General features: G+C 42.2%; 2 protein-coding genes across 3 annotated transcripts; one reads left to right on the top strand and one right to left on the bottom strand.

Moving 5' to 3' along the window:
- Positions 1-1,637: 1,637 nt before the first annotated feature.
- ccnj (cyclin J) lies at positions 1,638-5,152 on the bottom strand. Its single transcript, XM_030069891.1, has 6 exons — positions 4,810-5,152; positions 4,430-4,521; positions 4,127-4,337; positions 3,746-4,045; positions 3,086-3,245; positions 1,638-2,755 (listed from the first exon to the last, which is right to left on the bottom strand). Exons 2-6 carry the CDS (start codon positions 4,496-4,498, stop codon positions 2,404-2,406), a joined length of 1,092 nt encoding a protein of 363 aa, XP_029925751.1. The 5' UTR covers positions 4,499-4,521; positions 4,810-5,152; the 3' UTR covers positions 1,638-2,403.
- A 4,542-nt stretch (positions 5,153-9,694) lies between these two features.
- On the top strand, positions 9,695-15,722 carry znf518a (zinc finger protein 518A). 2 transcript variants are annotated; one of them, XM_030070239.1, is made up of 4 exons: positions 9,695-9,788; positions 9,871-10,016; positions 11,254-13,515; positions 13,752-15,722. In XM_030070239.1, exons 3-4 carry the CDS (start codon positions 11,268-11,270, stop codon positions 14,420-14,422), a joined length of 2,919 nt encoding a protein of 972 aa, XP_029926099.1. In that variant the 5' UTR covers positions 9,695-9,788; positions 9,871-10,016; positions 11,254-11,267; the 3' UTR covers positions 14,423-15,722. The 2 variants fall into 2 exon arrangements, with proteins under 2 accessions (XP_029926099.1, XP_029926101.1); XM_030070241.1 differs by lacking the exons at positions 9,695-9,788; positions 9,871-10,016 and adding an exon at positions 10,466-10,595.
- Positions 15,723-15,747: the final 25 nt, after the last annotated feature.

Below are 15,747 nucleotides of genomic sequence, written 5' to 3' on the forward strand. Positions count from 1 at the left end.
GCCGAGCCGTTTTTTTAAATTTCATTGCCCCGCCCATCATTTCTTGCTACCCTGGTAAGTAACTGATCACCTCACGGGCGCTGCAGGATGAATGACAGCATATTTAGACATACCATTTTAATATTTGAAGTCAATATTTCAGGGGTAGCATATTTCGATAGTCCAGTAACAGCCTATCAAATAATGCTACCACTACTCTATGCATTCATATAAGACTACTGATCACCTCACGGCCCTGCAGGATGAATGGCAGCATGTTTAGACGTAACGAATTTCCAGCCTTTAGGCAACATGCTCACGTCATCATTAACAGTGAAAAATGTTCTTAAAATCCTTATTTTATTTTCGTTTTTCCCCTTAGTTTTTCAAAGTTGGAATGTCAAAATTATAATTTGAAGAAGAAATTTTTAAATATCCAAAATCAATACACATTTTTATTTAGTTTAGATTTATTAATAACAGATTTTCTATTGTAGTGAGGTGATCAGTAGTCTTATATGAATGCATAGAGCAGCGGTAGCATTATTTGATAGGCTGTTACTGGACTATCAAAATATGCTACCCCTGAAATATTGATTTTAAATATTAAAATGGTATGTCTAAATATGCTGCCATACATCCTGCAGCGCCCGTGAGGTGATCAGTAGTCTTATATGAATGCATAGAGTAGCGGTAGCATTATTTGATAGGCTGTTACTGGACTATCGAAATCTGCTACCCATGGCATGTCTAAATTTAATCACACTTTTTGTACTTAGACACACGAGAGAAGATAACTTTTTAATGCCTTTATTTGATATAAAAACGTAGAAACCCATAAAGTAGCATTTTTTGATAGGGTAGCTTGAATCGATAGATTAACCTGTCGGTTTATGCGGCGGTAGCAAATTTCAACAAAGCAAAAATCGACAGAACACCGGCGGTGGAGACACGCGACAACGGCCGCGGCCCCGTAAAATTACCCCAAAGTTCCGGCGGTGAAACGGGCCTCATGTAACACCATAAGGTAGAATCTCACTATCTACTGAAAAATGTCATTTTATGTGTGAGCTTTGTCTCTTGTTCAGTTGGAAATCTGTAATATGGCTACGTACCATTTTCATTGACTATCCACACTACAAGCCAAACAAGTGGAAATCACTCTAAAAACATGGTTATGTACCAAAAAGAGACAAAAGTACTGACCACAGTCTTAATTTACGAGCATTTGTCAGGTACCCAGAGCCAGTATTTTTTTTCAACCTGCTGACAAGCCCTGAAATTGGTCTTGACATGATAGCAGTGGTCAATCTCCAGTAAGCCTCAGCAGCACTAAGATATCAGAGACAGAGTTTGCTCTGGCCGTCCACAGCCACCACAACCCAACCACATCCTGTAAGTGTGGGTCTAAACCAGCGACTTGGTCAAAACTCGGCATGGTGCCGTCCATGCTCCAGCTGCACTGGAAGGGTGAGACACTTGTGAGAGGAAATCAAGTTTTGATACTGTTAGCGTCTCTCTTTCACACATGAAAAATGAGAAAAAACAACTTGACGAAAAGTTGTTGACTGAAAGTTTCCCTCAGTCCTCAAATACAAGGCATACAATAATTTTAAGATAAATAATTTAACCATTTTTTTAAGTGATAGGCTCTTCAGTAGGAGTAGATCCCTTAGTCACTGACAAGGATCTTTTTTTTCTTTTTTATTTAAAAGTACAATCATAGAACCACACCACAGTGACTCATATGCCCATGCACAGAAGAGCTACCATTTTCTTTTTCAAAATAAATTGTTACATCTAGAATGCAAAATTACCTCAGTTTTACAAATACCACTCCTCAGGAATGAGAAAAAAAATAATTGAGGTTCATCTAAGTGAAATGTGCTCTCTTATCTGAAGTCCACCACAACTTCACATAAATCCCTTCATTTTGTTAATGCCACCATTTCCCATCACAGTAATAACTGTGATGGGAAACAAGGAAATATATATTATCTGTTATTTTGAGGTAATTTGCCCTAAATAAATGCAGGACTTTGGGTCTTTAGCGTAGTTAAATTATACAGAAACATCAGTGAGAATAGTGGAACAAAACCCACCGTCCACCCTCATCAGAAGCTTCCTACATAATACCTCAAAGCAACATGATTTTGAGAAAAAAAAAAGAAAAGAAAAAGAACACCTTCCTGTAGACTATCAACAGAAAGAACACAGCAGATGTATATTGCACATTGTGTCCACCTTACGGTTCAAAGTGCTGCACAAATCTCAGCAAGTCTATTGAAATTAAAAACATGTCTTCTCATTCACATTCACTATGAGCTGCTCAGTCCAGGAGAAACAGATCACATCCAGCCTTCTTCTCCATCTCCATCTCCATCCCCATCCCCCACCCCCCCAGAATAAAATCCTTAGACTCCATCATCTGTCAAAGCACGGAGTCGAACAGGTGTAGTGCATACTGACTTGGTAGGCCCTGTTGGGGATGTTAGCCTTTTGGTCTAGTGTGGCGGAGATGGTCTGGGCATTGCTGTGCTGGAGGGCGTTCGAAGCCTGCAGACCGGTAGTGTGGTTGAGGTAGGAGGTAGGCCTGTGGTTAGGGGCGATGGCGGGCTGTGGGGCCTGCTGGGTGTACTGCATGCTCGGCTGGTGGAGATACTGGGCCACAGTGACTCCCGGGCCTGAGCTGTGGTACACAGTCTGGCCCTGCTGCTGCTGGCTGGGCTGCTGGCACTTCTGCTTGTTGGCCTCTTTGACATCGCTGTCATGTGCACTGGGAACAGAAACAGAGCTCCACTGTTAATTATTGAAAAGATTCACTGCAGTAAGACAAGCACTGATGTGTTTCTCTTGTTGAATGTGCACTGTGATATGTATAGTTTGTTTTATAAAAAGCCTTTCCCTGTCCCCTTGCACTGCATGCAGGGTGTCTGTGTGTGTCACTGTGTACTGTGAGGCTGAGATGTCAGTATCCGCCTGCATCTGTGTCAACAAGATAAATATTCCTGTACAGTTGCTGTCCTTGGTGACTACATTCACTCTTATTAACTGTCAGGAGCTTGTGTGAAATTTGGTGTCACTTGAGCCAGGGACAGACACTCACATGAGCAGTTTCTCAGCACAGGGGACTAAGCTGTCCCATGTGTAGCCAGTGAGGCGCTGCAGTCGGGGTGGCCATGTAGGGGACAGGTGGAGGATGAGGCGGGAGGCGGCCACACATGCAGCAGCCACCAGTGAGGGTGCAAAACACAAGAACACATGATCTGGGGAGAAGGAAAAAAAAAAAAAAAACACTGCCTTTAACCAGCTGCAGCTACAGACCTGTATCACAACAGCTCAGCAAAGTTTCACCATATGGGTTAAGTTTCGGTTTGTAAAATGTCTATATTTCATACAGCAGTGGTTTTAAAATCTTTTCATGTCAGCACGCACCAGCAAAAAGACAAAGATTAGGGCATCGGACACTGATATGATCACATTTTTGTGGAAGGATTTCTGTAGTTGATTTAGTATTGGATAGTTTAACTGTGCAGGCAGATAACAGTAATGGAAGTGAATCATATGATTTGAATAGTCACCCTAACACATTGTCTAATTAAGATCATTTCAATTGAGAACAAAGGGTGAAACTGCTCTTCCTGTGGAACTGCCACAAGGACCGTGTGAGTCTCTACATGCCTCTTTCAGAATAAGTGACAAAAATCATCTTCTAAGAGGTAGAGAAATGATCCAGACATCACTGATGATATGAAATACAGCTTGCCTTGTAAGGAGACCTCCAGGAAGTAATCAGCATACTTGGCCATGTAGAGCTTGGTCTTCTCCAGGCAGGTCATGGGCCAGCCGTCCCGGAGATCAGCCTCGTGGATGGCAATGGACAGGTAGTACTCGATGAAATGAGCCGCTGTGGGGAGGTACAGGTTCCACTGGAAGGTTTCCAGCAGGAGCAGCTCCATGTGTAACAAACCCTGCTTGGTCAGCATCAGGTTCACGGAGCTCATGCAGCCCAGGCTGTTCAACATCTCCAGCTTGGGCACCCGGTCCTCCCTCTCCTCAAACTTACCTGCAGCAGAGAAATCACAGAAGCTCCCGGCATCTGCAGACCAAACTCAGACTACAACTGTGAAACGCTGGAGATACTTACTGGCCAAAAGAAGACAGGAGAGTGAGACCATGTGAAGCTGTTGCACGGTGATATCATAGCGATCCATGAAGAGGTCCAGCAGGTAGACAGCCAGGTGTCTGGCTGCAGGACACAGCCTGAAGCGGTTGCTGACGATGGCGATGAGGTCTGCAAAGTATCGCCTCAAGTTGAGCTGAGGGGACTGCCCTTTGTAGGAAGGCAGCTTGAGCTCCTGTTGATATCACCATTGTTAGTTTAGTTTAGTGTACCTCAGCTGATCACTTTCCCAGTCATAAAAAAAAGTGTCTCTTCAATGCCACTTACTTTGTATCGTAGCGCCTGGTAAATATCCGCAGCGAGCTGTCCTTTCCACCATTGGTCCTCTAGCTCCATTTAACAGAGTGCTCTGGAAATCCCTGACATGCCAAAAAAAAAAAAAAAAAAAAAAAAAAAGGCGTGAACAGTTGTCAATCAATTAATATCTTGTGACTTGCGACAGTCCACAGAGGGATCACATCCACTTTACAGCAGGGGAAGCAGGGGAATCCGGTGCAGCTTGACATTTAAAAACTTTGGCGTGTCATTTAATATGCAGGAAATCAGAGTTGAGCAGCATGATCACTCATTCAGTCATCAGCCCCTCAGTGGATTTCCCCCAAAAATGCATCAAGACAAATGTTGAACCTCGCCAAGCGCAGACTCACCCAATCAGCACATACAGGGAATCTTGCAAGCAGTTTCACTGAAGCCAAGCTGAGTTCAAACTAGCTGTGCTGCTTACACTCATTGTTGTAGTCAGCGAGGCTACCACGAGTTCAACAAACACTAGTGCTGCGTTCAATTGCTATCGGGAAAAAATGATTGAGCGCAGTTTAGCTGACATGAACGACCCAACAAAGTGGACTGGAAGGTGCCAAATGCGGCGTTTAGGGAGCGGAGAGCGTGCAGAACAGCTTAAAATTTATGTTTAAGTGAAATTTTGGCCAATACTTCTGTCAAAGCATCCATCACGTCTGGGAGATATTTCCTTTTCCCGTCTCTGCTCCTAAAAAGTCAAAGTAGTGATGAGACACTGGATGATCTCCTGTGTAAGACAAAAGCCACCAACAAACCTTTTTGTTTCAGTGTTTTTGTTTTTCTGCTGTTATGCAAAAGCACTTTGATGCGCTACACATGTCGCATTCAAGATTTCTGAGATCGGAAGTCGGGGCTTTAAATGCGAGGAGGCAGCATATCTGTGCACCGCAAGGACTGGAGGGGCACGCAGCACGCCGCCGCCAATTAAAAGTAAGCTTACAACAACAGAAAACATCCAATCACTGGCGGCGATCCAACCAGCTGCAGTGTGTGTGTGTGTGTGTGTGTGTGTGTGTGTGTGTGTGTGTGTGTGTGTGTGTGTGTGTGTGTGTGTGTGTGTGTGTGTTACTAGATGGGGCAAGGTGTTGCTGCTATCAGTCAAAATGAGAACCCAAAAACTCCTCGTCATTTGTGCAAGCAGCTTTACGTGAATAATGGTATTTATTTAAGTATTTATTTATTGTTAGCGCCTCGTTAATGCACACTTCTGAATGGAAAAGGCTTACACTTGGCCACAAATGCAAAGATAACTACAATAAATGACCATGGTTACTGTGAAAAACCATAACACAGTGTCCATAAGACAGAAACAATGAATACATGGACAGTTGTAAATAATGTAGTAGGATTCAGGTGACAGTGCAGTATAACCTAATATAAGCCAGGTTCACTTCCATGTGGCTGTCTTAAAATGTATAGATTCCTATCATAGCTGAAAATGCAGATTAAGTGAGATGAGGAAAGTACATAAACCACAGTGAAAGGACATAATGTTTTAAAGCCTGCAAATATAGGTATACATTCAATTCAAGTAGGCGCATACAAGCATGTTCAAAACATATTCTCTGCACAAAAAATTGAAAAAAATACACTCCACAGTGTACCTCTGATGATTAAACCAAGGATTGCAAATCATTTTGTATTTTAAACATAATGAAGTATATTCATTATGTAATACCTATAGCATAGCAAACGGTTTGGTTGGAGCTGTAGAGGGAAGTGAGATAGTGAGCCAAGAATACCACAAAACTGTGTATACTGACATGTATGCCAGGAGCCTTTTAATTATGATCAGTCACAATGGTTCAGGACTAGTGGTGTGCTGTCCGGTTGTCTCATTAGTTTTAAGAGGAACTTTTGTTTTATACAGTTTATATAATTTATACCTTTTTATAACGTGATTTATTTATACCGTTGTCTGTGAGTTTGTAGAATATTTGGTTTATTAGAAGTAATTCTCTCTAGTGCAACCACAACTTCTGGTTTACGTACAAGTTAGAATATAAAAAGCTTGAAAGTTCTTATTTGGCTAAAGCCTTGAAGTGTAACTGTTAAATTTGCTGGCTTTTTTCAATAGACATGGGACATCTGCCTACCTAGGCCTGCACCAAAGAAGGTTTTACAATAAATATTAATCTTAATGGTAGGTGCACAGAAACCTATGAAGATTTTGACCTATAACCTAATTGCCTAAAATTTGCTCAAATGAATGAATTTCACAGCTGAACTTTTCACTGTAGGAATCTTAAGTTAGGTAAGATGAATTATCTTAAAGTTACCTTGATACTTGTACTAGAAGGGTTTTTTCTAAAGAAGACACAAGAAGAAAGCTAAAATTTACAAAACTTTTTTGAGCCTCCCCTCCTCCTTTTTCATTTTCTTCAGACTACATCTGAGCGGGTTTCACTTCCAAGTTGTTGGCAGCACAAAGTTCACTCAGCCCATGTCAGCCCAGTCACACACTACAACTCGCAACACTTAAGGGGCTAACCAGTTGTCTGTTCGATAATCAGCAATATCTGTTGTGACTAATAACATAAAAACTTACTATTAAATAAAATGGCCTGTAAAATTTAAGTACATGAGCTTACATATTAAAATTGCTCTCTGCATGTCCCTAAAAATTTGAAAACATTTTTCAAAAATTCATGTTAAGATTTTATTGCAGATCTGCAAAATATCATAGAAATGAATTCATGAATGAGTGAAAAGTGTCTCATTTTTGTTAAACACTTGCATAATGGGATATTATTATAGCTATTTTTATTTATCTGTGGACAGCAGTCCTTCTTTATGTTCTGACCTCTGCACTGCTGGACAGACTCTTGCAGTTCTGCAGCTGTTTTGCTTGATATTGGGCCTTTTGTTTTGCTGTATCATTGCTTGGATTGCCAACAGTGCATACAGGGCGCGTGCCTTTGGGACCCGGACAACCTAAGGCTCCAGCAGTGGTGTGCTCATGGAGAGATTAATATTTTGTCCATGTTCACACTGCCTCACTCATTTAAAATATCGTGGTAGCCTATGTTGAATAGTGTTTTATGCATTTTAATTTCTCTGGATTGGATAGGACTGGATCAGATTTACAACGTGATCCTGGTTCTATCTGAAAACGTAATGATTGATATTTAGGGTGTTTTTTTTTTAAGTCCAGTTTGTTAAGAACAGCCTTAACAGACTTACTTTATTTACTTATGATTACCAAGACCATTTGGCCCAAATTTAGCTATGGCCACCCATAAGATGACACGTGCCCCAATAAAAAAGTGAATAAATGGTGTTTTATTTTCTTGTCTTGACTGACAAGGCCACAGAGACAATAATGCAGCCTCAAGTGTGTCTTGAAATTTGATCACCAAGGCCACATTTGAAGATGGCCTGGGACGCTGTTGTCCACATCACATTTGATGTGTAAACGTGTGTGTTCCAGGCTGGATTGAAGGACCGCCTGCTCACCTGACGTCCTCTGTCTTTAAGCTCCGGTCCAGCCCAACACCCCTGACACCAGCCACACAGTCACTTTTTCCAACAGAAAGAAATATCCTACCTGATTCTCTTGATGCCCAGCAGCTGAACTGTCAGCTGATGAGCCCAATGCAAACTGAAGTGCAGGTTGGCTATAAAGCAGCTGTTTAAAATCCCCATGTAATGAACTCACATGACCTCTACTTCCTGCAAAACAGAGTACCTTAAATAGTGACATCATCCTGCACTAGTGGGTGTAAATTAAAATTTCAACCAATTAAACCTTTGCTTATCTTTAAACCTCCTCTTTCATCCACTTCATCTCATCAAATAAAATTGTTTGTCTTCCAAACTGAGATCCTGTTGGTTTTTACTTGTAAATGATCTTTCCATGCACCATGTCCCACTTCATGTTTTAACAGGAAGTGGATCAAATGAAGAAAGGAAAAGTCCATTTCATGGGCTCTTTAATGAATAAAATACTGTCTACCCGACACTAAAATGAGGCTGGAGTGAGCAAGGATGTTTCCTCTCGTTAAATGCCTGTTGCCTCCAAAAAAACCTTTTCTGGTTGACATTTGCTCTTTGCAAATGGAAATGTTGCATGTTTATTTGCATATAAAGCAGGGAAGTAGTGAGATCCGGTCACTAGTGGTCACTCGAGACGCACGTGGAAATGCATCCTCATGCCAACTGTGAGCAGATGTACTTAGAGCCCTCTTGCGATCAGATCACCCAACATGCATATTAACACCAGCTGGAAACAAGGCCTAAGTTACAATATGGTGAATGTACATTTCAGTCACAACTGACTTCAGACTTCTGACAAATCTGATTTTTTTTTCTTAAGATTTGGCATGTAGGCCTTTGTGACTCACAGACTTCATTACAGTTAAAATCTCAACATTTACTGTTAATTTGAGCTGCTCCGCCATGCACAATAAGTACCTCTGTGCTACACACTCAGGCTACCTACAGCACATGTGCCTTCTGTAGAAAACTGATGTGACAAGTGCAAAGATGAAGTCTTTCATCTCTTGAGGAATATATTCAATAGTAATTGTAACACATTTCCTGTTTGATGTGTCTTTCACTTTTACAGAGTTGACTCTCATGCAAAGATAAACTTGAGAGCAGCATTGTGCACCTCATCATCATCAACATCAACAACAACACTGCCTGCCCCCATTGCATTAAATTAGTTCCAGGTGTACGTTCAACTAAATGCAGTTAGTATGTTGTATAAAATAAGTTGTTCAATAGATCTGGTCCATGGATTGTTGCCCATAAAAAATGAAACACTAGCTCATACTTAGTGCATGTAAACAGTTACTATACATATTTATGAACTATTATACACAGCGGTGGGCTCATAAACACTTCCGGCATGTAGTGTATAGTAGGCTGTGCGCTATACAGGGCAGGAAGAAAAAGGGTTAACCCTAACCCATGTGTCTGATAACCCCCACACCACACATACATACACACACACACACACACACACACACACACACACACACACACACCGCCCCAATCCAAATACTACTACTACTACTACGACTAATAATAATAATAATAATAATAATTATTATTATTATTATTATTATTATAGAACCAGGCTTGGATGCCATCTCTAACCACACCCTCTCCAGGAATTCATTATAAAATCGCATTGTATAGCCAATTTAAATTGATTTTTTTAACCGACATAAATTCATAGTAGCCTGTATAATGTTAAGTAGTACCAGGCAGATTTTCAAGTGCATTGGTGTTGTTGCAGGGACAATGCATGCTTTGCTCAAAGGCTACAGCTGATGTTGCCCCTGCGCTGCTTTGCCTCATGCTTTGCACAGGACTGCAGGTGAATAATTCAGACATGCATTGAATTAACCAGCTCGTAAATGCACCCGGACCACGATGAAGACTTTGGCTCGGTTTTTTAGGGGGGTGTTGTCGGCCCAGGACGGCCTCCGGTGTCTCTGTCGGAGGAGCCAGGCTAAAGGCTAAAGGAGCTCACAGGCTGTAATCCCCGGATGAAACCATCATGGCTGCCACTCGCTGAGCTGTCAAGCTCTCCACAAAAGAAAAGGTAAAAACCGAGCAAAGTACACAATTAACATGAGTAGTATTGTTTCTTTAGGTCGCACGGTGCGTGTATCTGCAGCATTAACTCGATGCAACGTGTTAAAACGGCTCAGGCGCAACTTTATCGGCGTGCGTTTTATTCCTGAAGTTATTTGCTCTTTGTAAGCTCTTGTGCGTCACGTTAATTCAAATCACTCAAACGTTGTGTCAAATAGCGTCAAACAGACAACGCGGACTTGGCCCCGCCGCTAAATAACGAAATGTACTTTTATTCTTGGGAATGGGGGGCGTCGGGAATGCGGCTGTGGTGCGGTAGTTTTATCTCAACTTTTTCAACAATCCCAAGGCTGTTTGTTGCTCGTTACAAAGGCAGTCTCATCACTTTGTTGTGGTCAAGCCAAATTGCACAATGGCTGCGCATGATGCCCCGACCAGCCTGCCGAGCTCTCAAAGTCCGACCGGCAGTCTCATCGTCTTCTTGTCGATGCATCGGTGTGTTTTGCAGGCGGTTTAATGCGGGCTCCCCCCATGGCTCACGTAAATGCGTTTTAAATAGGGCATCAAGTTAATGCTACGTGAACAGGTGGGTTCGAGTTGGAAATAGTTTTCGTACACCTGGTGGGTGATGTGCCGCCGAGCCGGCTGTGTTAGGCTTCCTGACGGGACTCTGACTTATTAATACCCATCTAAAGAGGTTTTGAACGGCAGCCAGCAACAGGTGGACCCAGCAAATTATCATGCAAAGTGGAACTGACATGAATGCAGTCGTTGTTGCAGGACATTAATGTGCTGAGTGGCACACAGTGGTTTTTATTTCTCTGTTACTCAGTTTAGATAGACTGCCACTGTTTCATGGCAATATCATGGACTTTATCTAATGTAATTCAGGTGTTGCACAGAATGCTTAGTTGCAGATTAAGGAAATAATCACATCATGAACGTCAAAGCAAATATGCCCAACTGCAGAGTGCATCTATTACACATGCATGATTTAAAAAAAAAAAAAAAAAAAAAAGTGGTTTTCATAATGCACAGTTGCTGGTCAAGCTGAAACAGTCTGCAGATTAACAAGCAAATTAGAATCACAAAAAGCTGTTGTCTTTGAAAATACTTTATAACATGGAAAGAGGAATTTGCTCGGCAGGTATTTCTCTGTTTGGTTGTCCTGAGTGTTTTAGAATATCATGTTGCAGTCTTTTATTGTGTTTGCTGATTTTTTTTTTTTCCCAACGCTGTTCCAGAGACCTGAAAAGACATGGACTTGGTAGATGTTTGCACAGCTACCTCCGCAGGAGACAATAAACGGGTTGTCAACAAGAAGAATAGAGATTGGCGCAAACGACTCCGCCTCAGGAAGACTGCCGTTCAGCCCTCAACTATGCAAAGTAAAGATAAGCATGGACCAAAGAAGATAGCGCAGAAGTGGGAGCAAAATGCAGCGTGGACTTCATCGAAGAGGTCCCCCCAGAAAGCACAACAGAGTCAACACAGGACAAAAAACAGGGGAAACATACTCAGGTTCAAATGCTCTCAATGCAAGGACAACTTGGAATATGTTCCCAAAGACTTAGTGAGACACTTTAAGGAAACTCACAAAGGATGTACACCCGTTTTTCCTTGTCAAGTGTGTGCTTTCAGTACACATGCATTCTCCTACCTTCAAGTTCATCTTTTAAGCCACGAGAACACTTTTTCTACTTGCAGCATTTGTAATGACAATGTTCAGCGCACATGCTCTGAATTCAGTTCACATATGACCATGAATCACAGCCAAAATGGCAAATATACATGTGCAACATGTGAGAAATTCTCCACAACTGATGCAAGAACTTTTTTAGAGCACATGTGTCTACATGACGTCAGCCTCGAAAGAGGTCGAGAAATTGATCAGAAATTTCAGAAACAGTACTGTGGCAATGAAGCACCCTCAAAACAGCTGATGACAAACAACACAAATGTTGGCCCTGACGGCCAGAACGCTAACGAGAACATGAAGGAGGTTGACCCTTTAACCATCAAGCCAAATGACTCAATCCCAAAAATGAAGCATAGATTGACAAGAAATGCAGGTAGGGAAATGTGTTGGTTGTCTAAGGACTGTCTCTCTTTGCCAGGGAGAGAATTCTTGGATAAATACTGCAGCCTCTCGGATCCCAAATCAACGCTAGAGGAGACCCAGCAGTTTTTGATGAGGTCTGCAACTGGGGAAGCAGGGGACCAGAAATGGACCAAGGCTCTAAAGACGGTGCTGTCAAATGTCCCTCAAGACATGAATCTCCTTCCAAAGTCAGAAAATGGCATAATGTCCAACTCTGGATTCCCAAACAGCAGCAAGGATCTCACTGTCCTCACGGTAAAGAACAAGATAACAGTACCCCAGAACGGTAACAATTACGCCAAAAGGTTCAAAATGGTGGCGCCTTCAGATAAAGAGGAAACTGCCAGTGCTGCTGTTGATGCTTATTGTGTATTTGACCCAAACAGAAGTCAGTCAGATTTGAATGATCAGACCCCCTGCCCACAGATTGAAATGACTCTGAATGATGGCGCCTCACCCTCAGCCCAAAATGAGCCAGCTGAGTGCACCCAAATCCAAGAAAACAGAGAGAATCAGGAACTGAAGATTGACCAGGACATCGAGGAGCCGAAAAATGCAAATCCAATCGAGGATGCCTCCAAAGAGCCAAAGCTGACAAATGAGAGTGATGATCAGACACCCGTTCATAAAGCCTTACCTAAAAGTAAGGGCAAGAAAAGAAAACTGAGAAGGAGGATTAGATCTAAAACTGCAAAAAAAGGAGCATTAGGCCTGAAGATAGTTTTGAAGAAGAATCCGGTTAAGGATGCGCAGTGGGTGTCACGAAGCCCTTCATCTTTGTCCTGTGTTTTGCTGGATAACCATCAACTACCAAACCCTCATACATCTTTGGAGGAGGCACAGCAGTTTCTCCAAAGAGCAGTGCCAACAGAAAATGACCAGATCAAATGGACCAGTGCTCCCCAGGCTGACCAGTGCACCCTCTCCACAGCCGTCACATCTACATCTGAATCACAGTTAACATCAGGGGAGGATCACCAGCCACAGCTCAGCGCATGCAGCGACCTTGGCACGCACATGGCCGAAAACAATCTTTCATTTTCTCCTGATTGCACTAAAAAGCCCATAGGGTTGAAAACTATGGATGAAAAGACACCACAAGTGCTCAAAACCATGCCATCAGCAGATCAGGAAGTCCATGATGAAACGGAGCAGCCAGTGCAGCCCACGGAAACAGAAGCTGACGGGAGCAGTCCAGCCAGTAAGACAGGTCCGTCTGATTTGGAGAATCCATCAGTGCCGAGAGCAGAGAGGAACTCTGAAAATGTGCTGCTCCAAAACTCTGACAGTGTCATGGACTGCCATGTGCCAGACAGTGAGGGAGGTTCAATCACTGATGGCATGGCTTGTCTCAGAAATTATGCTGAGTCTTCCCCTGTCTCCCAACCTGTCATCGCACCACAGGGTAAGAGGCTAAATTATAGAGCTATTATCTGCAGAGTGGTTTGAAATTAAAAACTGGAATGCATTTTAAATACAGGTTTATACTTCACAGTTTAGTTCACAAACTTTACTTTCTTGGACATGAAAGCATTTTCAGTGTTTTATTATTTTTTTTTTTCCTGCATCCATGCATGCCTTTTCCCCCCTTTCTCTCTTGTTTTTGACAGCATTTTGAAATTGTTTCCACATTTTTCACAGGTGAGACACCCCCTGAAGATTCAAGCCTGGCTGTTTCTTTAGAGCAGGGAGTCCAAGGGAAGAGAGAGAGAGAACTGCCCACACATCCTTGCCCAGATCCCCTCAGCAACACCACCACACCCTCCAGCCAAAACATCCAAGAGGGGCCCTCCCCTGCCTCGGTGCATCAGTGGCAGCCGGCCCCAAGAAACATAGAGAGGACCCTAAAGATAATAGCTCTGAGTCCAAGTCAACTGGTGAAGCGTCCTTTGGGAAACCAGCCGGTTGTGGTGCTAAATCATCCAGACGCCGACATCCCTGAGGTTATCAAGATCATGGAGGTCATCCACAGGTACAAAGGAGAGGTCCAGAAGGTGATATTGTCAAGCAAAACACTGAAAGCTCTCTCAGCCATTGATGGCGAGATTCCTGGGGCAAATGACCCAGCAGATGCCCAAACCACATCTCCCAGACAAAACTCGGTGCAAGAGAGGTTCATATTGAAACTGAAACTCAGACGGATGAGCAGGAAAAAGTATCAAGTGGTTGGCGCGGTTTCTCCTAGCAGGGATCTCCCGGTGAAATTTCGCTGCTGGTTTTGCGGCAGGGTCTTTGCCACTCAGGAGGCGTGGATGGTCCATCGACAGCGACATCTGATGGAGTGGAAAAGTCCAAACTGTGAAAATTCTTAAATGTCGCCCACACTGGACAACAAAATGGCATGGAAGGTGACTGCAATATGACTAGAACAATAATGGACAGAATTATCTCACTTTTTTTTTTTTTTTTAAAAATGTCTTAATTAAGAATGGTTTCTTAGTAGGATATAGTGAAGACCATTGTCACATTTGCTGGAGGGTTCACACTCAGGGTAATTTAAACATTTACTTTTGTTTCTCTCCCAGTCTGCGTAGCTTCATACAAACTCTGTAGACAAGTTGGAATTCAACAAGCCGCTGTGATGTGGTATTGACACCTTAGTTCTTTGTATTGTTTATATTTTGTCGACACAATAGCTTTGTTATTTAAGGTGATCTAAGTACACTGTCATAAGGAATCTTTCATAGAACACTGTAATATGTATATTTGCCATACCAGCTGAGTTTTATGAACCAGTTTATGTACGGGTAGGCTATACAGTGTGGTAGCTATAATATTTATGTTTTTTTGTAATGGGACATACAGATCCAAGTTACTCAGATATACCAAAATTATGTGTTAAAGACAATAAGCTGTTTTATTCAACATTTATTTATGACTTTCAGGTCTAGCCTTTATATTCTTTCTCTGACGGGCCATTGGAAGAATCAGTGTATTTGTAAAATTTTTGTATAAACTCCCAATTATGTTAAAATATAGTATTATCTGTGTGAGGCGCATTTTCAGGCGTTTGTCCTTGGGGAGTGAGCATCCCAAAGGACACAACTACTTCTAAAGCTAAACCTGTGGTATGTGATGTCAGTGAATTGCTTTTGAAATCTAGATTTTTAAACACCACCAGGCCTAGATAATTTGAGCATGATTTCCTCAAATTCCTCTCTTTTGACTTGAAATGAAAATCTTGTAATTGCACTATGAAGGGAGGATTTATATTTCCCATTACCTCACCTTATCAGGCCTAAGCCTATGACAATCTCATCCTGTGTCCAACTGCTGCCACACATTTCCTGATGTAGCCATGATCCCTCAGCATCCGGGGCAAGGGAACTGGGGCTTGTATGTGGCAGTGTGGGACCATTGGACAGATGTACCTAAATCACTTGTAGCCCAACTTTCAGAGTGCAAACTTTAGCGCCAGTAGCTCATTGTGTATATATTCCTCAATTTCGATAAAAAAAATTATAATTGTATATAATCTGACTAGAGGTACTGTAAAATATTTACCTGAGAAATCTGTTCACCAAGTGCCTAGCAATTTTTGTTATGCAACAGGTCTGCATGAATATGATAGCATTACTCGTTCAATGGATAATAAAAGAAAATAGTTTGTCAGGTCCTGGTGGCGTTTTTGTGGTGA

The sequence above is a fragment of the Myripristis murdjan genome, chromosome 15 (assembly GCF_902150065.1).
Source record: "Myripristis murdjan chromosome 15, fMyrMur1.1, whole genome shotgun sequence".
Taxonomy (NCBI): Eukaryota; Metazoa; Chordata; class Actinopteri; order Holocentriformes; family Holocentridae; genus Myripristis; species Myripristis murdjan.

Coding starts and splice junctions, on each gene's coding strand:
- ccnj (XM_030069891.1), bottom strand. CDS start 4,498: ATGGAGCTAGAGGACCAATGGTGGAAAGGACAGCTCGCTGCGGATATT. Junction 4,046..4,126: donor CTCCTGTCTTCTTTTGGCCA/GTAAGTATCTCC, acceptor TCTCTGCTGCAG/GTAAGTTTGAGGAGAGGGAG. Junction 3,246..3,745: donor CCTGGAGGTCTCCTTACAAG/GCAAGCTGTATT, acceptor CCTTCTCCCCAG/ATCATGTGTTCTTGTGTTTT.
- znf518a (XM_030070239.1), top strand. CDS start 11,268: ATGGACTTGGTAGATGTTTGCACAGCTACCTCCGCAGGAGACAATAAA. Junction 13,516..13,751: donor ACCTGTCATCGCACCACAGG/GTAAGAGGCTAA, acceptor CATTTTTCACAG/GTGAGACACCCCCTGAAGAT.